Source organism: Leptidea sinapis, chromosome 19, assembly GCF_905404315.1.
Source record: "Leptidea sinapis chromosome 19, ilLepSina1.1, whole genome shotgun sequence".
NCBI lineage: Eukaryota > Metazoa > Arthropoda > Insecta > Lepidoptera > Pieridae > Leptidea > Leptidea sinapis.
Window position 1 is genome coordinate 831705 of NC_066283.1, and position 27642 is coordinate 859346.

Below are 27642 nucleotides of genomic sequence, written 5' to 3' on the forward strand. Positions count from 1 at the left end.
TTTGAAAAAAAAAAAATTATTGATTTTTTTTATGTATTTTAAAACTTTATTATTAATAATATTGATATTTAATGCAAAAAACTTAAAAAAAAATTTTTTTCAATTAATTATAAACAATTAAAAATTGATGAAATTTAAATAAAAATCACGTGACTATAAACGCGCCATGATTGGTCACCATAGTTGTGAAAACTAACATTATGACGTCACACGCGCTCGGGTTTGTTCGGGAGTTGTCGGCGTGTCTTCGGTACTGGATTCAAAAAATTTTTTTTATTTTGAAATAACTTTTGAATTATTGCGAAAAAAAAAATAGTTTTGTTATAAAACTAATATATAATCTTTCCATTTATCACAAAAAAAAAATTTTTTTCAAAAACCCAATTCCATCTACGAAGCTCCGTAAAATTGCTAAATCTTTTAAAGTGGATTGTGTTATATTTTATAATAACTCCCAAATTATATTAAAATATAACCTATTAAAAAATTTTATTGTATCGTAAAAAATAAATTAACATCTAAGGCCTATTATAATGTGAAAGATTATTTGAATGATAAACATAGTTGGAATTAATATTCTAAATTTTGTTAATGAATATTGTTATATTCATTTGAATGCTATTGTTTTGCAGTGAATAAAGATTTTTTTGACTTTGACTATTGTATTATTTATTTATGATGTGCCTGGATTGATGCATCTACTGTAGTTACGTTTACGTTTTGTAAAGTATGTTTACCAGAGCGACATCTCAAGTCAATTTCCTATTATGCAAATATTAGGGATGAGCAGGTTATCAACTGTAAAGTAGATCCTGTAGATGAAGCCACAACCTGACAGTTGAACAAAGCATACAAAATTTTATCAACAATACGTCACTCGAACGGTTAGCTCAGTTAGAAAGAGCGCTCGCACGGAACACGAGAGGTCGCCGATTCGAGTGCCGCATCGATTATAAAATTTTGTTTTCAAATTTCATTGGTTTACTAAAGCCGGTTTCCTAAGACTACGAGTAGGAACATTAAGTTTAATTTCGGTAAATAGCTCACGACCATCAATGGTATTTTGGGCTACTTTTAATAAATACACGATCTCGGAGATGTTTCGCTTGTGATATTTTTAGGTAAAACACAGAGATTTCTTATATTAGGGGCCATCCATAAATTACGTCACACATTAAGGGGGAGAGAGGGGATGAACGAAGTGTGACATTGTGACAAGGGGCGGAAAGGGGTCCAAAATTTTGTGACATCACATTATATATTTTCAAATATATAATATTTTATCAATGATACGTCACACGAACGGTTAGCTCAGTCGGCAGAGCACTGGCGCGGAACGCCAAAGGTAGTGGGTGCGAGCCCGCATCTTTCATTAAATTTTATTTGTGTATTAATCCTAGAAGTGAGGGTTATCACTTTAAAAACATAACAAATTGTTTAGTTTTTACGTTTTCATTTACATTTTTGACTTACATACTTGTTGTAACACACTATTTGTAATAAATAAATAGAAGATACTTTAACCTATTGTTACACCAAATCTGTACCACATTTTATTTATTGGCAAATGAATGAATAGGAAAATATGAATTTAAATGAGACACAAAATATATTAATAATCCTTTAATTATTATTTATTTTGTTTGTTTCCGATTCATGGATGTTTAAATGTATTTATGTATGTTTAAGTAAGTATATTGTATTAAATATATCATTATCTTGTAACCCATAACACAGGCTATATATGCTTGGGGCAAGATAATTTGTGTAAAAAGTGTGTCAATATTATATTAATATATTATTGATACAAATTCATTAACCACTTTGTTTATTGATGATAAAAAAAAAGTATATGAAATTCAATATCTATTTCATTGTTATCAAAGAAACTAAGGTTATATTACCTACATAGCGATAATTTTTAAATAAAATAATAAATTGTGGACTGCTTGCAGATATTAAAAAAAGGCTGATTCTCCGGCACACCTTGATTTCTGACTCACTCACTGAGATAAAGCATCCATCTTAGCATATTTGTTGCAGTCCATAAAGTTTGTATTTTTAACACCAAATCCAGTCTGCAGTTTTATGTGTGTTTGATGTAGACAATTTTGAGGCTACAAATCAAAATCATCATCCTTCATCTCATCAATTTTATCAGACACCTCTATTATTACTTTGTGACAATATTCTGGAAATTTTTCATCAAACTCGTCTTTCAACATTGATAAATCTGATCTATCTTTCTCTAGATCATCCAAACACTTTTGTGTCTTCTCAAATTCTTTACACTTGTCCATGTCCAGGTTTGAGCGTATTTTTATCTGTTCCAATCCATCTATCGCATCATTAACTGCATCCAGGAGCTGCTTGTGTCCCGATTCCTTATTATAACCAAAGTCTACATTTTTTGTTTCTAATCTATCTAAGCAAGCTTGCTCTGTGGTAGCTAGGTTCTTCATTACACTCTGTACATTGGATTGGTCAGTTAGTTCATGAAATTTTGTACAATCTTGATTCTTAAGATCCAATAGCCTAAAATCAAAAATTTCTATAGATTTCGTTTATAGAAAAAATTTCATTCAATAGTCCAAGCCTTCTGAATCATCATTATTCAATAATTAATTTAAGAACAGACATGACTTAGAAACCTTCAAGAAATGAGCCTATTCCCACCTTAAAGGCCGCCAACACATCTCTTGAGACCTGCTGTTGCGGATGTTGATGGGGGGTTGCCTAACGACTCCCCATCCCATAAGCCTCTTGAGCATTTTCCCCCTCTTACATAAAAAAGAATCATAGAAAAATTCTATGAATACAACCAATTATATTAAATATAAGACTACAGGAAGGCTTTCAATTCATTAAGTCACAATAAGATATGGGAGGCCCTAAAAGAACAAGGTAAGCAAGTACATAAGAATACTGAGGCAGATATACAACAAAAGTACAGAATGCATACAGTTGGAAAAGAAAGGTGACCCATTTAGCATACAAAAAGGTGTGTGACAAGGAGACCCACTCTTCTCAAAAGTTTTCCCAGCAGATCTTGAAATGATATTTAGAAGACTAAATTGGGACGGATATGGAATCGACATTGATGGAACCTGGCTAACATGTTTAAGATTTGCAGATGACATAGTTCTCCTTGCAATAAACCCACACAAACTGAATGTCATGGCAAATGATCTGGAATTAGAAAGTCACACTATGGGATTAAAAATGAACATGGAGAAGATGAAAGCTAGGACCAACTGACCCAAGAAAGAAACCATCAGGGTTGGCCAAAGTGATGATTCTACAACATCATGTGGATGAATATGTCTATCTAGGTCAAATTATTTTATATGGGAAAGAGAAGAAGAAAAAAATATTTGAGCATGAAAGATATAATGAAAGATAAAGAACTACACATACCAATTAAATCTTAAAGTGTTCAACACATGCATTCTCCTTTTATTTATGTATGGAAGCCAATCATTGGCCCTTATCAAATTGAACATTAAGAAATTAAACAAATGCCAGCACTCAATGGAGCATACCATGATGGTGATCGAAAAAAAAGTTGAAATTATTGGGCAAACAAGACTTAACATATGTATCAAGGAGATGAGCGAAGAGGAGTTTTTCAAGAGTCCTGAGTGGCACTGCATTGTAATGTGCAGGCCATATCAATTACCATCAGCTCAATGTCCTGCTCGTCTTGTCTTTTATTGTCATAAAAAAACATGATATATTTCTTATGCTTGTAGTATCAATATAAATAAAAAAAAAACCTCTGTTGCTCCACCACAAATGATATATCCTTTAAACGACGATTAGTTTTCTCCATCTGCTGTATAGTCTCCATAAATCTGCCAGACAATTGAGCCATCTGAATATCCATCTCATTCTCTTCCCGCTTAATCTTATCGTCAATCAAACAATCTTCTAGCATAGTTCTTAGAAACCGACTGTAAAGAACCTGTCCTTTAAGAGTTTCTACTGGAGTATTAGCGTTGGAGACACTGGTTTCAGACTTACTTGACGCCCGACCGTAAACAACCTGTTGTTTAAGCGTTTCTACTGCAGTACTAGCTTTGGAGACACTGGTTTCAGACTTCGACGCCGAATCACATTTCATAAATGTTGTCGATCTGGATATGGGGCGTAGAGGTGTTTTCACTTTTTGTGCGGATGCCGATAACGGAGCAGACATTACTGAGAAGCTCCTCTCATTATTTGTTCTAGGCAGACTCATGCGTCTTTTATCCATTTTAGTGATGATATATTTCAAAATATTCGTAGTTACAAGAAAAAATACAATTGACAAGAATTTAAACTACCGTTGTCTGTTGATGTTAGCTTATTTTTTTTTTTTTGGAGTTTATGGCCTGGTATCTAGACCTTTAGGCCAAGTCTTGGGTATTTTTATTAGGTATATTATAATTTCCCAACTGTATTTTTGATGAATTTATATAGAGGCACGTAATAGGATCTATTTTTCAACATATCACTCAGGCGGCGGGAGGGATCTTGCACTGTCAATTGATTTTGCACTATTTCACTAATTTCACTGACAAGAATCAATCTGTCAAACGAAAAGCACTCACATTTAAATATGAAATGTTCGATATCACCAACAGAATTATTGCAGAAGGTGCAGTAGCTACTCTCCACTATGCCCAACCGAGCCAGGTGGGCCGGGACGGTGGAGTGACCAAAACGCAGTCTGTTTATAGTCGTAATAAAGTCCCGATTGGCCATTTTCAATTTGTTATAGCATGGTGCCACAGGTAAGTTTGCTTGAATATTTCCATACCATTTACCCTTCTGTTCTTGGTCTTGTTTCCAAAATTCGACCCATAAACTATTGACCTGGTTGTCAATAGATTGATAGCAGTCGGTCAAAGGTACTTTTACTATGGAGCTAACATCCAACATGTTGGTTCCATCACGTGCAATTTTATCTACTGTCTCATTTCCTGTTATGCCCCTATGCGATGGAATCCACATGAAAGAGACCTTTATACCCTTTTGTGCATAACTAAATAACAATTTTTTTATATTATACAAAATATAGTTTTTTTTAAAGTCAAATCTGAGATTGGTTAAACTTTGGACCATACTTAAACTGTCTGTTAAAATTAAAAAATTATTAAAACTATTTATACGTGCAATTATGTTTGAGTTATGTCTAGTTTTTTTACACAACTACTATTTGAATAGGCTAAACAACTGTAGTCGAAGTGGCTTCTGACTATAGATTTATATAGCATACTTAAAACTTTGGGGTCTGCACCCCAAGTCACACCAGCTAAACATCTTATAATACTTAAGCCCTTAAGAGAATTTGTTATAATGTGATTGATGTGTAAATCAAAACAAAGTTTGTTATCAATGACAACACCCAGGAATTTATGATAAGGTACAGCTGAAATTGAATGATTATTGTAGAGTATGCCATTAGAGGGAAAGTCTTTACTAAAAATCATGGCCTTGCTTTTGTTGGGGTTAATCTGTAGAGCCAACCTGTCATTATAATATATGTACAATTGATCTAAAGCATTATTTATACTATTTACAGCTCTATCAACATTATGGTCTGTACAATATAGTACAAGATCATCTGCAAATTGTAAAATATTTACACCTTCTATATTTACAAAATTAGGAATTTCACTTGTATATACATTGTACAGCAATGGAGATAATGTAGCCCCCTGCATTGTACCTTTTCTTGGACCATGGAGAATATTATTATGCCTTCATACAAAATTCTATCTGTTAAAAAATTAAATAACCAATGGCAAAGTATGCCTGGTATACCAATGCCAGAAAGAACTTGAACCAAAATGCCAGGGTCTACATTATCAAACGCACCTTGAACATCCAGAAAAACACAAACACTGGACTTATTATTTTTTTGGCATATTTCAGATCTGACAAGAGAGAGATGAAGCTGTCAGCACAACTTCGGCCTCTCCGGAAGCCATATTGAACATGTGGAATGATGTTGTTCACCTCTACATAATACTCAAGACGCATCTTTATCATGTTTTCATTAAGCTTCCCAACACAAGATGACAATGATATGGGACGATATGAGTTAGGATCTTCAGGTGGCTTGTCAAGCTTAAGTAGAGGGATTACACACTGTGTTTTCCAAGATTTAGGAATTTTCTTTAAGTGCCAAAGAGCATTAAGATTAGCTAATAGTTTCTTTTGAACGGACTCATTTAGGTTTTTGATCAAAATGTATGGACAATCATCTAAACCAGGGGTTGTGTTTCGTCTGGATTGTAAACTTGTACAAAACTCACTCCAAGTAAAGGGTTCTATGAGGAAACTGGACTTCTGAAGGCTATTATTAATTTGAAAATAACTTTCTAGATTATCAATAACCCTACATCCATTTTGAGATAATTTTTCTAGGAGAGGGACAACAAATTCGTCATTACATGTTCTGTTATTGCATTTTATTCGTTTAAATAACTTGATGTATTTCCAAATAATACTAACAGGTGTAGTTCTGTTAAAATTATTACAGATGTTCGCCCAACCATTGCGCTTATGTTCTGAAATAGTCTTTTTCTTAACAGCATCAATTCTTTTGTAATTAATGTAATTATCAATGGTTGGGTCCCTTCTGTACTGTTTTAAAGCTTCATAAGTTTTAATAACACTCTGTTCACATGTGTTACTCGACCAAGGTGCTGGAGGTTTGCAACGATAGTTATTTGCTTTGACAAACTTTGGCACAGTATCCCTCTTAAGTGTATCAAGCCTTTTGATAAATTCGTCATATGACTGGAATGGATTCTCATTATTAACTTCAAAATTAGAAAAAGCAGTTATAGACATTGTATTTCGTCCAGTCTGTCTTGTTGTATAAGAATTTTTCAATGGGAGGATTAATTTGGTATCTTTCAACGGACAATAAAACACGAGTAAGCGTAGGAAAATGATAGCTCCCCATACAATCATCATGCACCCACCATTCGCATAGTGGAGTGATTGGAGCACTACAAAAGCTGACATCAATAGCCGATGGATTTCGGTTAGGATAATTCATAGTAGTGAAGCTACCATTGTTAAGGACACATAGATCAAATTCATCAATTAAATCGCATAACTGATGACCCCGACTTTTCGTCGTCATACACCCAAATGCCACATGGTGGGCATTGAAATCTCCAGCCACATATATTGGTTTAGGCAGATCTCTAATTATATCACGCAGTTTACTTATTCTGAAGTTACCATTCGAGGGAGGGCAGTATACACATAAAATCGTTAAGTGGTTACCACTTACATATAACACAGTCTGAATGTCTTGGTAAAATCTGGTTTGAATAATATTATATTTAAAATATGGTTTAATCAAAATTGCTACTCCACCATGCTCATTTCGGGCGTTATGATAGTGGGAATTATATCCTGAAATTTTAAAATGTTGATTGTCTTTCAGCCAGGTTTCATTGAGTAAACAGATATCAACATTTTGTTCAGTTAAAAATTTAGACAATAAGGGTTTTTTTCCTATGTATACTTTGAATATTGCTGTATGTTCTGTACTGTACTGTCCATTAATGTGACAAATTTTTTAAAAGTAAGTCTTTAATGAACAGTGTAGTCACAGGTTCATTATCTGTTTTATTACCCAATTCAACTAAAGTTTGGACCATTGCCATCAGAATATTCTTATTGTTTGCAATTTGAGCCTTAAGTTGAGTTTGGTTCAAGTTAGGGTCAGGTACTGTTTTATTTACATTATTTACATTTTTATTTAATTTATATACATTTTGGCTTGATGGTGAAAAGGTCTTTAACCTTTCCATTTCGATCGTAAATAAGACTATAAAATCTATATTAAAGCTAATATATTTTTATATATCTAGAATATTTGGAAATAGCAAGAACGAGATAGGATCGCGTAATTCGTGATGTACTTGATTGTTATAAACATACTGATGACTCCGTATAATGTTTTTAAAATTATTTATTCAATATATTCTTCGAAGTGACTATTTGTACGGGTACTGGACGAATAAATTATATTGATTCGTACATTTATTCAATTTATTCAAATTAAGAATGAATTTGATGATTAGCCCGAAGTGTCTAGTCGTCCGATTATCGGATAAATAACAATAAATTAATCGTCCGGTAATACTTTTTCAACATTTCTGTGAATTTTTATTTACTTATTTCATGACCTAGCTCAGTCGGAAAGTTTTTTTTTTTTAATTTCATGATTCCTTTTTTATGTATAAAAAACTTATCGTAACACATTTGTCTGATTTTTTAATTACCTGTTCAAATGTATGATCTGTGTTTTATTTACGTGGTTACCCGTTCAGAGGTTGTATTTTTTTTTTTCGTTATTTTCTTAAAAATTGTGTATTGTTATAAAATTAGTAGCACTATAAACGTGGACCAAATCTCTATCACTATGATTTATAAAAATTGGTTAGGTTAGGTTACGTTAGAACAGTTAAAAGAACGCACGAGCCGAGCGTAGCGTGCCGCAGCAGCGGCCGGCGAGTGGCAGAAACGAATTCTAGGCGTTTCCCTTTCTTTCCTCCCCATAAAAATGTCCAACCCTTAAAAATGACATAATTTGTGATTAGGTTATAATGCTTTATTCTCTGGAACGGTGCATTACCTTGTAATTAGACTGGTAGCATTATAATCGTAGACTAAAGCTTTATCAATTAAAATTTATTACCTCATAATTCGTGCTACGGGATACTAAGTTTTCACTCAAATTTCACTCAATGATGTCTTTTTTCTCTCTAATCCGATAATCGGACGACTAATTAAATTCATTCGTCCAGTTGCCGGACGAATAGCAATATTAATAATTATAAATTGTTCGTACGGTAACCGTATTAATAATTATAAATTGTTCGTACAGTACCCGTATTAATAGACTCAGCCTATATTCTTACCATTTTCCGTATACCGCGTGATAAGCGTTGCGGCAAGATATATTTTTTAATTAACAACCAAGTAGCCTTAAAATTAATTATTTATGAAAACAAAACGCTAACAAAGGTTAATAGATGTATTATTACGATTTACAAGAATACAAAAAATTAAAACTCAATTCTCATCTATATGACACCTATTGTCAAATGTAAATAAATGACATTGACAACTTACCTTAGTACTCTTTATTCATTAAGGGCATTGGCAACAAGATCATCAACTAAACCAAATTACCATAAAAGAAAAATATTTAAATTATTTTTCAATACACTCGATTTCAAAAAAATGATGAAATGAAAAGTTAGACCAAGGTAAGACCTCCATTATATGCACATCTCAAATACAACTTACCAGTACTGTAGTATGGCTATAACTTTGCTATTAGTAGTCTGCTTCACCACGCCTGAAATATAGTATTTTGTTCACTAAGGTATGGCATTATTTTAGAGTTGAACTTGTTTAAGCATTCTATGAGGAAAACAGAATGTCGCTATTTTTTTAATTTTGTAACCTACGCTGATATCATATTACGTCAATAATGTTTCATTCCGTGAAGAATCTTTGAGTTTGTTTGCTTTATTTAAATAATTGTTAAATGATAAGAAAACGAAATATATGTCATCATTTGGTGTGGTAAATTGACACAAATCATTTGTTAAATGGAGACGTGGTAAAATCGGTGGAATCTCCTATATTTCCTTTAGTACATCCATTTTCTATAGTATATCCTATATTGGTAAATAAGATAAAACCTTTAGAATAATGGTTTTAATCAACAAAATACCAATGAAATTATAGTATTAAAAGAGGTAGATATGTCAGTAGCGCGCCGAAAATAAATCGCCTATATTGAGTCAATTGGTTCATTTGGTCGTAGGCGCTCTCTCGATACGAAAACGGTACACACGCGTTTGTTGTTGACAGAATTGCTTAAAATTTGATAAAAGTACAACATTAAAATGCCGTCTTGTGTTATGGGAAGATGCACTAATTACGAAAGTGAACAAAAAAATCATAAGATTACATACCACAGTTAAGAAATCATGAATTATAACATTTTATTTGATTTCATTATTTGTCTAACAAAATAAATATGTCGCCATGACAACGCCGATGGCCGCCAAGCCGATCATAGATTAACGTACAGATGTGACAAAATATTGATGCTATCTGTTGCGGGATGATCGAGGTAGAATATTTTAGGAAATGATGTAAAAAAGTCGTTGTTGCAGTGAATGTAAAACGAAATGTAATAATTTTTAATGAACAAGTATATAGGTAGCTGAACTATCAAACTACTAAAACAAGTTTTAGGGTAGGTAGCGGATGTGTGACAGTGAGTTCTATTTGTTTACGTAGGAGTTGTTTCAGTATATCCCTTGCTAACTGCAGAAGAATCAATTGATCATTTTCTTCTTCTCCCATTACCTTATTATAATAAACCCTCTACAAAAAGACATTCATAAATAATATAAGATACAAAAAATAATAATTGTAATCTTAAAACTTTTTGGGGCAGTTGTTAGTAAAATTGTAAAAATGGGACCCTTACTTTAGATGCCTTTCGGTTTTGTTTTGGTGTCTGTATGTTTTTTTTTATTATTTTATATATAAATAATTAATAATATCATCAATGTGGCTATATAGTATAATCAATATTAAATTATTTTTTTTATAAAATCAGTGACACATTATCTACCTAATTTCAATGCAGTTTTACTACTTTATACACATTTCGATTCAGGCAGGCAACGCGAGCACACGTGCCGCGTTATCTGTCCTCCTTCGAATATTTTTATTACCTGCGTTATCGCACTATCTGCTCAGGCCACCTGGGCTAGCTATTGTTATCGCGCGCTATTGTTCGGGACTCTTTGAGTCTCGCACCTGTTACGTTCCTTCGCGGAACGTAGCTTAGTTATTATCTGTGCTAATTACCCGGTTTTACGATCGTGTTAGTTAGCACCTGTGCTGTGTTTCGTGATTCTGCACGCTAATCGTGTGTGTTTGTGAGTTGCAGCTCGTGCCGTGTGTGTCTTCTCCGCGGGGCCTGCACAGCGTGCATCGGGGTTCCGGCCCAGCCAGTCTACATCCAGCAAAGCTAAGTCTTAGGCTTAATTATTATTATTAATTTCTTTTAATTTTGCATACTTTATTATTATTAATATTATTTATGCAAGTGTACAACTTAACTATAGTTGTCCACTTTATTATTATATTCCCCCTCTGCCTGACTCGGGCAGCGGGGGTTGTTGCCCGCTCAACCTAGTTATTAAATATGACAACCATGGCTTCACCAATGGTTGCCGACGAGGGCCTTCTAAGCACCCTACTAGATAGGTTATTCACGGAGAAGATCGCTCCGCTAATGAAAGAATCAATCAACGAGACGGTGGATGCCGCTATTAAAGCGAAATCCAACAAACATAACTCGTCATCCGACGTTTCGGGTTCCGACGGGGAATCCGAAATGGAATTAGGAAATGACTCCGACGCAAGCTCCGTGGCCTCGGTCAAACCGAGAAAGGTGATCACCCGATCAGCCCGCCCGCCTGTCCTTCAGGCGTACTTTGACGCGTAGGCGACCCCTAAGGTCCCCGCGGTCAGTCCTGACCGCACGGAAGCCCCTCAGGCTTCCAGTGCTTCACCGGCCCAGCCGGAAACCGCTCTACCGTCGAGAGCGGAGAGTGTTGCGTCGGATGCTGACGGCTTCATCACCGTCAGTCGCAAGAAGAAGCGCGGTAGCGAATCGCCTTCTCTTGATGGCACACCCGCCAAGAAAGCCGCGGCCACGACTGGCTCCACTCCCGCGTCCGCGCCCGCGCCCGCTAAAGCCCGCGTACCGCCTCTGACCAAGCGCCCGCCTCCTATTTTTATAGGAGACCGAGGCCGCTGGCTAGTTATCAAAAATAGGATCCCGAAGACGCTCTCCTTCCAGGCGAGGGCGTACCAATCTCTCATCAAATTAGAGACCAGAGAGGTAGCGGACCACCGCGCCCTGACATCTCTTCTTAGAGAGCTGAGTGTGGGTTTCCACACGTACGCCCTGCCTGAGGAGAAGCGTCTGAGGGTTGTTATTAGGAACGTCCCCAGAGAGTTTGACGAGGCCGACATTCTGTCGGACCTCAAAGAGCAGGGTTACCCTGCACACGAGGTGCACCGTATGCGCGGAACCACCAACAAACAACCATTTAACATGGTTCTCGTCGTCCTCGACCTCACGCAAGAGGGAAAGGAAATTTTTAATATTAAATCGGTTTGCTCCCTTCAGGGCATCCGGGCCGAAGCTCCTCGCAACCGCGGGGGGCCTGGTCAGTGTCACAGATGCCAGTTATACGGGCACTCGGCACGCAACTGCGAACACACCCCGAGGTGTGTGAAGTGCCTCGGAAAACACGGCACGCCGGAGTGCCCTCGACCAGCGCAATGCGCGGAGCCCCCGGCCTGCGTCTTGTGCGAGGAGAAGGGGCACCCCGCGAGCTATCGCGGGTGCCATCACATGTGGCTTTCTGGAAGCTGCCTCGCGCGTTCAAACAGGAGCCGCCCACTGTCATGCCTCCTTTGGACAGACCGGGACTGCAGCCAGCGCTCGACGACGATGAGAAGGCTGAATGCCTCGCCTATAGTCTCGAGAGTCAGTGCTCTCCAAATGCAGCAGCCGACCCGACACACGTTGACGAAGTTGATCGTGAAGTTGAACGTCGCTCCGCTCTGAGCCCTTCAGGCGATGTAATAAAACCCACCTCTTACGAAGAGGTGAAGCTAATCATTAAGGAGCTTCACTCCAAGAAGGCCCCGGGGCTCGACACTATAAACAATAGGGTTCTTAAAATCCTACCCTCGACTCTTATTACTTTATTGGTTACCATTTTTAATATTCTATTGTCTAATATCGCGTTCCCCGAACAATGGAAAGATTCCATTGTTATCGGTATCCCAAAACCCAATAAACCTAAAGCTAATCCGAGTAGCTATAGGCCTATTAGCTTAATTAACTCGATCGGGAAACTTTACGAAAGATTAATTCTCGCGCGTCTTAATCATTACATCGCGGAGCTCAACCTGATACCCGACATACAGTTCGGAGTCAGAACCGCTCACTCGTGTCCCCAGCAGGCTCACCGACTCACCGAGTACATTCTCGTACGGCGTCAACTTCACGCTACCACGGCAGCCGTGTTTTTCGATGTCGCGAAGGCATTCAACAAGGTATGGCACAACGGCTTAGTATTCAAGCTGTATCAACTGGGAGTGCCAGACAGGCTCGTGCGCATCATACAAGCCTACCTTACTGATCGCTCCTTCCGATATCGAGTAGAGGGCACCCTATCCTCACCCAGACCCATCAGGTCTGGCGTGCCACAGGGTTCAGTCCTCTCTCCCACTCTTTTCTCGCTCTTCACGAGCGACATTCCCAAGTTTCCGAGTGTCCAGCTCGCTCAGTACGCTGACGATACGGCACTCTACTTTGGCTCCGCTCTATTGAACCGCTCAACCTTGAGCAGGAACATTAAAGTGCTTCAAGCCGCCGTCGATGAACTAGGCAACTGGTTCAGAAAATGGCGGATTGAAGTGAACCCCACCAAGAGTGCAGCGGTACTCTTCGGTAACGCGAATAGCATCCGTGCTAAAAAACGACCGACCGACGTCATTATATTGTATGAAACACCCATACCGTGGGTGAAGGATTACAAATACTTAGGAGTCACGTTCAACAACAAAATGAACTTCAAGAAACATATTGATACGGTATGCAATAGAGCCCGATTTGTCCTCAGTCGCCTTTATCCACTTGTGTGTGGGCGAAGCAAACTTCCGCTCAAACACAAAGTGACGCTGTACAAAACCATCGTACAGCCCATACTGTCATACGCAAGCGTCGTTTTCGCGCACACCCGACCGAGCTACTTACGTCGTTTGCAAGTAGTTCAAAATAAATCCACGCGCATGGCAACCGGAGCCCCGTGGTTCATCCGAAATGTTGACCTTCACCGCGACCTAGAGCTTCCGACGATAGCTCAACACTTTAAAGAGATCTCACGACGCTTCTTTGACAAGGCGCCTAACCATCCCAACATCTTGGTTAGGAAGGCATGCGGGTACACCCCCCTTCACCATAGTCTCAACCAAATAAGACGTCCCAGACACGTAACGGTAGACCCGGATGACGACATCACCATCGCGAACGCGACACCCACACAAACACCGACACAGACACGCACACACCGCTTGTTTTGATACCCGACGAGACGTTAGTCCTCGTCCTGTAATCGTTTCACTACACTCACTAACACACGGACTGACTGACGGACTGACAAACACCACTTACACAACCACAAACACACTCCACAAACAGACACAAACACAAACATACATGCCCACTAACATTTACACTTCTTACACACATACAAATATACATACATACAATCATAAACACATACACACACACTTACATACATTACACTAAACATCACCACACTCGCTGGCGAGTGTGTTCTTCTCATCTTTTCATCTTCATTTTCATTTTCATTCTCTCTCCTTCCCACAAGCACACAGCCGGTCTGAGGTTCGAGTCTCCTTAGGAGACGCCCCGCGACTGTTGTTGCGTAGTCTTTGCGGCCTCCACGGCCCACGTCCTACTTCGCTGTGAAAGCCAGGGCTGCTAACAGCGGAGGTTTTAGTCGGTATGGGGCGTCCGCTTACGCGGACACTCGAGTCCGACGTATTACGCCCCGTTCCGGGGCGTAAATACGTAACAGTATTTCCTACTTTATAGCTTTTACTACATGAACTCATGAATGAATCGTAATTTAGGTATAAATCATGGTGTACGGTAAAAAATCATATCTGATGAATTAAATGTATTTTTCTCTATACAAATACGAAGCAATTAGCAAATTAGAGTTATCTCTTTTTCGCTTGCGATAATTACATTTACTATCCTTCTTTGACGTGTAATCGTAATGTAGTGTGCTATTGCAATGTTAAATTATTCATGTGTGCGTTAGTGTATCATTTTCAAACACCGAATGTTGTCTACGTAACCTATCTAAACTTTTAAATATCATTGGTTAGTGTATCATTATCACATACCGAATGTTGTCTACGTAACCTATCTATACTTTTAAATATCATTGCAAAATACATGATAAAGATATTTGCTAAGACACTGATTGACAATAATTGACAATTTAGTTTATTACATTAGGAAACTCCAAGGAGTTTCTGACTAATATATCATTATTCAGGGCTGAAGAATTCTAGTCAATCTAATAATAATTAGTCAATTACGTAGTTCTGCAACCGACTCGGAATTCGTCGTACTCTTGATGTTCTTGTCGAAGACGAGTCAGCTGATCAGAAGCTACGTTTGACTCGTTCTCCTGGCTATTGAGTGGTTCAGTCTCACGGTTAGCCTCTTCTGTATCGATAGTATCGTGATAGTTATCATTACTTGATTGCGTCGATTCATTTTATACATCAGGTGTTTTTTAGCGTATCAGCTAAATTGTGATTCGAGACCGTTGATTCTCGTCCATCAGCAAGGCGATCATAGGAGTAGTCCGGATTCACGTGCAGTACTGTCGCTTCATCAACGATTGGTTGATTTTTTTTTATTTATGGAATAGGTGGACAAACGAGCGTACGGGTCACCTGGTGTTAAGTGATCACCGCCACCCACACTCTCTTGCAACACCAGAGGAATCACAAGAGCGTTGCCGGCCTTTAAGGAAGGTGTACGCGCTTTTTTTGAAGGTACCCATGTCGTATTGTCCCGGAAACACAAGCACAAGGAAGCTCATACCATAGCTTTGTAGTACGAGGGAGAAAGCTCCTTGAAAACCGCACTATGTAAGACCGCCACACATCCAGATGGTGGGGATGAAATCCTAACTTGTGGCGTGTCGTGCGAAGGTGGAAGGAATCAGGTTAAACAACTCTTCGGAACACTCCCCGTGATAAATGCGGTAGAAGACACACAATGATGCGACGTCTCCACGCAACGCCAAGAGATCCAGCCGTTCACAGAGCACTGAGTCCCCGACAATTCGAGCTGCTCTACGTTGCACGCGGTCAAATGGATCGAGCAGATACTGGGGTGCGCCAGACCAGAGATGACAGCAATACTCCATGTGTGGCCGGACCTGCGCTTTGTACAGCGCTAGAATGTGGGCCGGCTTGAAGTATTGCCGTGCTCTATTGATGACGCCCAGCTTCTTCGAAGCCAATTTGGCTTTGCCCTCCAGATGGCCACGGAATTGGCAATCGCTCGAGATTTCGAGACCCAGTATTCCGATACTAGGCGCGGCTTTAAGAGAAGTGTTCTCGAAGAGCGGTGATGCGACACATGGGGTTTTTTTAGTGGTCAACGCGCAAACTTGAGTCTTCTGGGGGTTAAATTGGACAAGGTTCAATTTACCCCATTCCGCGACCTTCTCGAGAGAGGACTCGATAGAAGACACAAGTTTCTCCCGGCACTGGTCGACGATTTCCCGAGAGAGACCTGCATGGCCCGTGTATACGGCATCACCAGTGCTGTCGTCCGCATAGCAATGTATGTTGGAGGTGTCCAACATATATGTTGTTGTCAGAATTCATAATATGACACATTAAACATTTTCGGCCGTAGATATGTTTGATGTTATGCCAATTTTGAGGTTACAAATCATCGTTCATCATCTCTTCAATTTTATCAGACACCTCTTTAATTAGTTTCTGACTATAATCTGGAAATTTTTCATCAAACTCATCTTTCAACGTTGATAAATCGAATCTATCTTTCCCTAGATCATCCAAAGACTTTCGTGTCTTCTCAAATTCTTTAAACTTGTCCATGTCCAGATTTGAGTGTTTTTTTATCTGTTCCGATCCATCTATTGCATCATTAACTGCATCCAGGAGCTGTTTGTGCCCCGATTCCTTATTATAACCAAAGACTACATTTTTTGTTTCTAATCTATCTAAGCAAGCTTGCTCTTCATGGTAGTCTTCATTCGTGGTAGCTAGGTTCTTCATTACACTCTGTACATCGGATTGCTCAGTTAGATCATGAAATTTTGAACAATCTTGATTTTTAAGATCCAATAGCCTAAAATCCAAAATTTCAGAATCAATAATCCAAGCCCTATGAATCATCATTATTCAATACTTCATTCCATAATCGATATGACTTAGGAACCTTCAAGAAATGAGCTTATTCCACCCTTAAAGGCCGCCAACTCATCTCTTTACACCTGCTGTTGCAGATGTTGAAGGGTGGTTGCCTCACCATCCCATTAGCCTCTTGAGCACTTTCATCTTACATAAGAAAAAGCTAAGAGAGTACTCTTCCTTCAAGGATAGCATAAGGACAATTTGAGTTTGGGAGCTCTGAGATCTGATCTGAGGTACTAATGGTGCTTCTGGCCAGGAGTATCAGCTTCTAGAGTAAGACTATCACTTATGTAGAGTGATCACAAAATATAAGAAGCAGCAAACCAGACCACTTAGTTGAATATATAAAGACAGAAAGTATTAATAACTAGAGATTGTGACACATACCAGTGGGAGGCTCCTTTGCACAGGATGCCGGCTAGATTATGGGTACCAAAACAGCGCCTATTTCTGTTGAGAAGCAGTAATGTGTAAGCATTATTGTTTCAGTCAGAAGGACCCCATAGCTAGTGAAATTAATGGGCAAACAAAACTGACCATCTTATGTATCAAGAAGTCGAGCGAGTTAAGGGTGCTAACCCTATAGATTTATGCTTTGTCAGCCAAAGTAGAGCATAGCAACAAGTCGTAGGTACATTTACTTTACACGTGTAGAACCTTCTGGAAACAATATTGCTGATGTACCAAATTACTTTCCCACAGAAATTTGACTCTCTTTGTTAGAATAAGCTATATAATGTAAGTTTCCGTAAAATTAAGTATTCTGTGTTTAGTCTTAGCTCCGTAAACATTGTAAATCGGGTTTATTGAATAAAGTTATTTTTTTTATAAAGTAACCATTCAGTTATTCCTTGACTGGCGCAGCCGGTAAGTGACCTTGTCGTTTGGGTCCTCTGTGCCATCGCGAATAAAAATTTTCGGGCAACAAAGCAGACTCCTAACGTTCGTTTTAACGATAAATCGGGTCAACGAACCAAAAATAAATTTGTCAAGAGAAGACACGGCGCGGAGCAAGCTGACCAGAATCACTGATCACAGAAGGAGAGCGGAGAAGCGGGTTATGTGAGTAAATCTTTTCACTATCCTGTCAAATTTCCTTTTATATTTTCCTGGTGATCTTTATATGTGTTTCGTGTAATAATAGGGATTAGAAAAAGCCCGTCCAGCACATTGCATATATAATTTAGTTAGTAAAGTGATTAAAATCTCACGTTAGTTACTTATTTTGTATTTGAATTTTATTTAATAATTAAAAATGGAAGGAATCGTAGTTGTACCTTCGGAAGTTTTGAAAAAAATTCCAGTATTCAGTGGAGAGACAAGACTCTTATCGTTGTTCATCCGCAAAACAGAATACATTATTAGTTTATATAGAGGAACTGAAGTACAAAATGAATATCTTTTTAATGCAATTACTAGTAGATTAGGCGGGGAAGCAGCTAACTTAATTGGTGAAAGAGAATCAATACAGACTTGGGTTGAATTAAAACAAATATTACAGGATCATTTTGGGGATCCAAGGACGGAGGATTGCCTTGTCCTTGAGTTAGAAAGTTTGAAAATAAATAGAGGCGAAAGTTATTTAGATTTTTGTAACCGAATACAACAAATAAGGAGTATTTTAATAGCCAAAATTAATGAAACTGTCGATGATGCAGCTGTTAGGTTATCTAAAGAAAATATATACACGGATCTTTCTATGAGTTTTCTTGTTTAATATGCCGAAATATTTAGTAAGGTTAGTGCGATTAAAAAATGTCTCAGCATTAGAAGACGCATTAAAAGCTGTTTTAGAGGAACAATATTTTCAAGAAGTTTATGATCAAAAACAAACAAGGTCCACTCAAATTAATCAAAACTTTCAACGGCGAAACATTCACCAATATAATTTTAATCAACAAGCATCGACAAGTACATACAATAACTTGCCGAAATTGCAACGGTCTATTAATAATTTCACCTCTCATCGTAATAACTTTTCTCCACATAATTCATTACAATTAAGAAACAATAATAGGAACCAGAATAATCCTTTAAATCAAAATAATCCATCCTATAATAATTATAATACATTGGAACAAGCGAGGCCGCAGTTCCCACATCGGCAAAATGCTGACAACGCTCGTCGCGGCTCGCAACACGTACAGCCAACGCCGGCGACGGGATCAGGTTGCAATACCGATGTAACCATGAGAACAGCTAGTTCGAGACGTGTAAATTATACCGATTATAACGATAATGAAAATAATGTGTTACCAAGTACTTTTAATGATAATGAACAAGTAGGAAATTTTTACATAAGGGCTCCTACACACGAGAACGGATAAAATTAAATTGTAATATATTAAATCTCCCGCATATACGTATACCAGAAATTAATGCTATCTTTATGATTGATACCGGTAGTCAACGCTCGTTTATAAGCCCAAAGTTAGCGAATCAATATTTTTGCGACTTCAAGCGAAACGAAAATTTTGAAGTAGTTAGTACTCATGCTAGTAGTAAGCATAATGAAGTAGTGTTTATACCTTTACCTAGATTATTTAAAAGTGATGAATGGCACAAATTTTATATTTACTGTGTTGATGATAGGTATGACGGCTTAATTGGTAGTGATTTATTGACTCAACTTCACGCAAATATCGATATGAAAAATAAAAAATTATTTACAAAGGGCACTTGCATACCGATTATTTATAGTCCGCCAATACGTGAAATTTATGTATTACCTCCACGTAGCGAATTAAGGGTCAAACTTCCAGTAAATTTGTTACATGGTGAGGGCATATTAAACTTCACAGAATTTACTGAAGGTGTTAGAATGCCAACAGCTTTAGTAAACTGTATACATGGTTACGCGACAACTGTTATTCAAAATTCCAGATCCGAGCAAATGGAATTAACGGTGACTTCTTCTTTTAAAGTCGAACAGTACTCAGGAACGAATTTAGAATTTGATAGGGTAAATTTAAATTTTACTGATAAGTTTAATTATAAAATAGATCAACTGTTAACAGATAATCTCTCAAAGTTAAGAGTAGATCATATGAATGAGGAGGAAAAGCAATCAGTAATTAATATTTGCAAAGAATTTAAAGATATTTTTTATTGTTAGGACGTACCTCTTTCTTTTACTAATGAGGTAAAGCACAAAATTAGGACTAAAAATGAAGATCCAATACATATTAAAGCCCATAGGTTACCGCCTACACAAACAGCAGAAATTAGGAACCAAGTAGAGAAAATGCTCAACGATAACGTGATTCAAAAGTCTTTTTCACTTTGGAGTGCACCGGTTCATCTGGTACCCAAGAAAGTAGATAATTCAGGCATAAAGAAATGGAGAACGGTCATAGACTACAGACGCCTTAATGAAATAACTATTGACGATAAATACCCTCTTCCGAACATCAATTATCTTTTTGATATGTTAGGCAAGAGTACATATTTCACAACTTTAGATTTAGCGAGTGGATACCATCAAATAGAGGTGGAAAATGAGGATAAAGCCTAGACAGGATTTAGCACCCCTTTTGGTCACTACGAATTTAATAGAATGCCATTTGGCCTAAAAACGGCACCGGCTACATTCCAGCGAGCAATGGACAACGTTCTAAGGGGATTACAAGGTATCCATTGCCTCGTATACCTTGATGACGTAATAAACTTTGCTAAAAGCATTCAAGAGCATAACGAAAAACTTAGGGCTGTATTTGAAAGATTTCGCGAAACCAACTTAAAAGTGCAACTAGATAAATCTATTTTTTTACGTAAGGAACTGTTGTATTTAGGGCACACGACAACTAGCGAAGGCTTAAAACCTAATAATGATAAAATAGAAGCCGTACTAAAATATCCTATACCGAAAACCACAACGGAAATCAAAAGAATTTTCTTGGCCTTATAGGATATTATAGGAAATTTATTAAAGACTTTGCGAAAATTACAAGGCCGCTTACAGTCTGTTTGAAAAAAGGTAAAAGTATTGTTTTAAATGCTGATTATATAGAAAGCGTTGAAACTTGTAAAAAACTTCTCACAAATGCCCCATTATTACAATTCCCAGATTTCAATGGTAAGAATCGAAATAATGGTAAAAATAGAAAAGTTTAAATGGTAGACAAATTAGGGAAATAAAGGTTAATATGTTAGATAATGACAGCGAATCAATGCAAGTTAATATAGATGATAAAGAAACTACTAGAACTTTAGAAGATAAAAATGAAAGTGAAGTAACAATTTGCTTATCAGAATCGGACTCAGATAGGATGAGTATAGATAGAAAAGAGATTCCTGTCATAGACATATCGGAATCAGATGACGGAGCTACTGCTCACTCAATAACGAATAGGGAATATGAAGGCATACCAATTTTAAATGAAGCCATTGATACCAAACCTAGACAAATACTTATCTACATTTGGTATAAAAATGACATCAGTGTAAAAGACATTTCTAATAATAGCCAAAAAATAATTGAGGTTCACATGCCTGCTATTAATAATGAACATTTAGTTAAACAGTTTTTAAAAGAGTATATAGACTTTGAACAAAAGTATTTCATTTATTTCGAAGAGGAAATATTTAGGAAAATCTTTAATAAAGTAGTAACAGCTTTATATAAAAAAGGCTCTCAAAATTTAATAGAATGTACAGAGAGAGTAGTTAATGTAACAAATGAAGAAGAGCAAAGAGAGATTGTTATTAAATATCATGAGGGCAAAACTGTTCATCGGGGTATACGAGAAACATTCACAAAGCTTAGAAGACACTATTGGTGGTCTAACATGAAAGTTATGATTTCTGCCATAATAAATGCATGTGAGCAGTGTAGGAAAATGAAATATGATAGAAAACCCATTAAGCCCCCAATACAACTCACTCAAACACAGTGTATGCCATTTGAAGAAGTTTTTATGGATCTTTTGTATATAGAAAATAATTATTATTTAACTATAGTGGATGCGTTTAGTAAGATAGCACAAGCATTTAATGTACCCAATAGAAGTACGCCGGAAATTGTTAAAGCATTAATTAAGTACTTTAGTATCTATGGAGTCCCAAAAAAAAATAAATAGCGACCCCGGCACTGAATTCAATAATAATCTAATTAAAGAATTACTGAACTTGTACAAAATTGAAATGCATGTAGGGACACCAAACAATCCCAATTCAATGGGTATTGTTGAACGTTTTCATTCGACAATTCTTGAAATTTATAGGTTAGCAAAATATGAAAAAAGCGACCAAGATGCAGCATCAGTAATGACATATGCTATTATGGCATATAACAACACTATTCATAGCGTAACGAATTTCACACCTTTTGAAATAGTATTTGGACATACACACACAGAATCAGGAAATGCGTTTGATATAGATAGAGATAAAAATTTACTACAGAAATTAGTTCAGGATCATAGGAAAAGACTCAAGGTATTATATGAATACGTAAGCGAAAAGATTATAGAGAATAAAAGTAAAGTGGTAGAGAAAAAAGGCGGTGAAAAGCCTCCAGAGATACAGGAAGGAAACGAAGTTTTGATGAAAACAACTAGGAATCGAAAAGGCAAGGAAATGCCACGGTACGAAAAAGCCAAAGTTATAGGGAAAATTGATAGGAATATTGTACCGGTAAAATTAGGGAAAAGGAATACAAAAGTAGCAATAAAAAACGTAAAACGCCCTCCACGGGTGGTGGCAAGCAGTCTTGACGCTCCTGGTCCTAGTGGAATCAGCAAGCAGCGTAAACCTGCAAGATATGAATCAGAATCCGGGAATAGCGCCGTTACGGATAAGTACAGCAGTGATTCAGAATAGCCAGTGGACTATTTTTAAGACGTTAGATGTAGAAACTTTAGCTAAATACTTAGAAACTAATATAAACCAGTATTTTAGATTAAAAGATATGATTTACTCGCAAAATTAGTATCATAATGAACTTGTAGGATTAGCTTCACAGATTGAATCTTTTATGCAACTTACAAAAGATAGATTTAAACAAATTATGCCCAGTAAAAGGCTAAAAAGAGGCTTAATAAACCCGTTAGGTTCTATTATTAAATTAATTTCAGGCAATTTAGATAATGATGATGCTATTAGATATAATTCCGAGATTACTCATTTCAAGGACAGAGAACATTCGGTAGAAAGAAAACTGTCACTTATGCAAAAGGCTTTCGATAAGTTTGTTAATGTTTCAGATGATTTAAAATATAACTAACTTCGACTGAATATTAAAACTTCGCAGCTACGAACATTGCAGTATAATCAGTCAACAATACATAATATAGTCAGTCAAATGAATACTCTTTATCAAATCTTAAATAACTTTCGAACTATCTATAATGTAATACAAGAGATAGAAACAGCCTTTAGTAAAATACATATACTTCACCAATCTATAATCAATTCTACAGAATTATTTAATATATTATTAGAAATAGAAAAATATCATAGATTAGTGTATACTGTAGGTAAAGACAACCTAATGAAATTAGAAAGTACTATAGTTCTTAAATCGTATTCTGATAATAATAAGTTAGTTTTTGTGTTGGAAGTTCCCCTGTTAGACACGATCACATATAATTATTACAAAATTATCCCGATACCTATATATAATCCTATTTCTTTAAAAACATCTGTTATAATTCCCGAGTATCCTTACCTCATAGTGAATGGATTGAAATACAGACCGGTGTCAACTCAATGCCTGCAAATAGAGAATGATCGAGTACTTTGTAAGGAAGATAACATCGTGCAATACGCTGACACTACGTGCATAGAACAAATAATGCTTCTTAAAAACTATTCTTCATGTCATAAGAATGTTGTACAAATAGAGGACCTTAGAAGTCACCTAGTAGCAAATAGAATATGGTTACTTTTCACAAAGAAAAACGTAATTCTTACTGAGACCTGCAAAGAGGAAACCAGGAAATACAACCTAAAAGGAACATTTTTGGTAATTCCCAATGAAAGGTGTGAAACACAAATCGGCGACAAGATTATCAGTAAAGTAGCTGAAACAAGGACACCCGAGGTGAAATTGCTGCTAAATCCTGTAATCGTTACAGGCCAGAGCTGCAACAAGAAATCAGAATAGAAGACAGCCAGGTCGACCTTCGCGGTGTAGACCTTAACGATATCAAAGATATTCTCAATAGTGCAAAATACAATAGTGAAAGTGGTGATAAAAATAAAATTTCAGTGACCCAGGATATAAGTGTATGGACAATAAGTATCATAGTAATAATGTTTGTGTTTTTAATAGCCTTTGTAATTGTTAAATTAAAGTTGTTTAAGAAAATCCTTCAGATACGTCGAAATCATCTGGAACCAAAAGATTCGTCTCCAGCTGATTTCTCTCTTAAGGGGGGAGGAGTTAAGGGTGCTAACCCTATAGATTTATGCTTTGTCAGCCAAAGTAGAGCATAGCAACAAGTCGTAGGTACATTTACTTTACACGTGTAGAACCTTCTGGAAACAATATTGCTGATGTACCAAATTACTTTCCCACAGAAATTATTGCCGATGTACCAAATTACTTTCCCACAGAAATATGACTCTCTTTGTTAGAATAAGCTATATAATGTAAGTTTCCGTAAAATTAAGTATTCTGTGTTTAGTCTTAGGTCCGTAAACATTGTAAATCGGGTTTATTGAATAAAGTTATTTTTTTATAAAGTAACCATTCAGTTATTCCTTGACTAGCGCCATTGAAGTGCAGCTCAAACAAGAATCCTGAGCGGCACTGCATTGTAATGGGCAGGCCGTATCAATTACCATCAGCTGAGCGTCCTGCTCGTCTTGTCTTTTATTGGCATAAAAAAACATGATATATTTCTTATGCTTGTAGTATCAATATAAATACCTCTGTTGCTCCACCACAAATGATATATCCTTTAAACGACGATTAGTTTTCTCCATCTGATGTATAGTCTCCATAAATCTGCCAGACAATTGAGCCATCTGAATATCTATCTCATTCTCTTCCCGCTTAATCTTATCGTCAATCAAGCAATCTTCTAGCATAGTTCTTAGAAACTGATCGAAAGCAACCTGTTGATACGTAGCGTGGAAGTCAGTGGTTTCAGATTTACTCGTCGAATCAAATTCCATCACAGTTTTCGATCTTGGTTTGGGTCGAAGAGGTTCTTTCATATTCCGTGCGGTTGACGATGATGGAGCTGGCATTACTGAGTAGCGTTTCCCTTTTTTTGTATTTGACTGAATCGTGCCTTTTTTGTCCATTTTAGAGATGATAATTGATATATTTCAAAATATTCGCAGTTACAAGAAAAATACAAAGTCTGTTGATGTTAGCTATCATAGCAACGGCATAGATAACAGTATATACTCTACTAAACCTTATGTCAAGTAATTAGGTATTATTTTGTTTAGTAGTGATAGAAATTTTGAGAGAGTACTGGCTCTCCGTCAATTCGAGCAGCTTTCCGTTCCATGCGATTTAATGGTTAGAACTGATATTGGGGTACACCAGATCAAAGATTTCTGCGGAGGCGGGGAGAAACACTTGACACTGTACTTGTACATTAATGTGGACAGCACTTGGCGCCTAGTTTGTTTTGGTCTTTGATTCCCTAATTCACGAAACACACTACTGATGACGTTCATACTTTCGGATCTTTTTGTTGCATTCGTACTGCAGAGAGAGACCACGGGATTCCATGTTTGCGCTAGTCTAAAACCACCCCCCGTATTGTTAAGATGTCTTTTAATTTCTATAGCTTTCTAATAAGCCATGGAATGTATCGGTTCAGCAGAAATCACTCGTGGGTTGTGCAGCTTGATCCAATGGTTGGTATCGGCTTTAAGCAAGTGTTCGGCTATTGCAGATTTTTAAGGATCATTACTTTTCACTCTCTTCCTATATAACTCTCAAAATTTCGACGTTCCCTCAATCTCTTCAATAGAAGTCCATCTATTTCATACATTGTTTCTTGCCGTTCGCTATCAAGAAACTGTTTTAGTTTCTTCGCAATCAATTTTCCATACAAATCAGTATGTCAGTAATATTATTTGTTATTACAGGACCAGTGATAAATATGCAATATTCTTGTCTTCAGGTGTATTATATATTTGACCAATGTAGTTTATTAATTATCTGTTAAATGTTTTTTGATAATAAAGCGAGAATAGTTTAAATGTTTGAATTATAACAAGAAAACAATAAGCATATTCTAATATTTTATTTGTTTGTTATTTTACAATTTAACTTACGTATTGCTTAATACATTCACATACGTACCTGTGTTTGTGTTTTAATTATATAAAAAAATATAGTCTTGTTAATGAACGCAATATGAAAAGTGAATAACGATTCTAATAAAATCTTTTGTCGAGAGTTGATAAGTATTATGAAACATCTTGGTATTGTCGCCTTGTTATATCCGCAATCTTTAGGTCAGGTTCTATAATAGCTATGCGAGTTGAGTTTGTGGTACGAAGCAATTTTAAGGCCCAAGGTCGCTAGTGATCTTACTTTCGACGAACAAACTTATAGTGTCAATATGTGTATTTCAAATCTTCAAAACGAATGGTTTTGATACCAATGATACAGGAGCTGCCATTTTTAATCTACTAAATTATATTTTGAAGTACTGCTTATACCTAAGTAAGGATAAATACTATTGTCTTGAATCAAATTAAATTTTACAATAATTTTGAATTTTCAGAACGTAGAAGTAAGGGAACATAAAATACTACACATTTCATTATAATAGATGATGACAAAAAAAAAATTGTTTATAAAAATAAAGAATTTGCAGTAAATTATAGCTTTGCTAAAACAACCTAAACTTATAACTACAGTAAGTTAACACACGGTGTTGGAGTGGTTGGTTTTTGCGAAATTATAGATCACATCGAACAAAACAATCTAAGTTAAATATATTTATGATTAGGTAAAGATGGCTTGTACTCTTGGTCTTCTACAATAGCTATTTTTAAAAAACAATAATAATAAAGTGAATTAGACAATACAATGATTACATCTTTACTTAAAAAACATTGGTTGTAGACAAACAAGACATTTGATGTATAGTAAATTGGATCAAAAATATAATCCAATTTTCTCCAAACCAAAACTACCTTACTGACCCACTAAGCCAATAAAATACGAAAGCGTTAGCTTACTTAAACTAAAACAATACAAAATAAAAATAATTAAGTGAATACTATGCGACATTATACGAATTAATCTCATTTGATAACGTCAGACATCAATGAAGCTTGAGTATTTAAAGATGGTCTGCTTGTAGAAAACAATTGCAATTGAAAAAATAATATAAATGCATCTACTTTGGAATAGCGGTTAAATATTTGAGAGCTTTAGATGGTCGGGTTGATGTCCACGTCGCAGAGACGTAGTGTGCAGAAGACGCTCTTTCCGTCAGCAGAGCAGGTGCAGTCGTTGCAATCACGTTTGAACTGTTCTCCAGCGTTGCAGCGGAAGCCTACATCCGATTCTGGAAATAGCCAAGAAATTTATTT

The 27642-nt window shown here is 36.6% G+C and overlaps 2 protein-coding genes across 6 annotated transcripts in view; both read right to left on the reverse strand.

Annotated features, from left to right (window-relative positions):
• Positions 1-1608: 1608 nt before the first annotated feature.
• Positions 1609-25442, reverse strand: LOC126969856 (uncharacterized). Of its 4 annotated transcripts, none has more exons than XR_007730478.1 (2): positions 25001-25060; positions 1609-2535 (listed from the first exon to the last, which is right to left on the reverse strand). XR_007730478.1 is itself a non-coding variant. In XM_050815435.1 (2 exons), exons 1-2 carry the CDS (start codon positions 25378-25380, stop codon positions 16633-16635), a joined length of 810 nt encoding a protein of 269 aa, XP_050671392.1. In that variant the 5' UTR covers positions 25381-25442; the 3' UTR covers positions 16557-16632. The 4 variants fall into 4 exon arrangements, 1 of the variants encoding a protein (XP_050671392.1); XR_007730479.1 differs by lacking the exon at positions 25001-25060 and adding an exon at positions 4024-5025; XR_007730477.1 differs by lacking the exon at positions 25001-25060 and adding an exon at positions 3777-5025.
• Positions 25443-26324: 882 nt separating this feature from the next.
• Positions 26325-27642, reverse strand: part of LOC126969851 (kielin/chordin-like protein) — a 41647-nt gene continuing 40329 nt past the window's right edge. For both annotated transcript variants that reach the window (XM_050815427.1, XM_050815426.1), the window contains one exon: positions 26325-27617. In XM_050815427.1, coding sequence (XP_050671384.1) covers positions 27481-27617 — 137 coding nt within the window. In that variant the 3' untranslated portion in view covers positions 26325-27480. The remainder of the gene's footprint in view (positions 27618-27642) is intronic.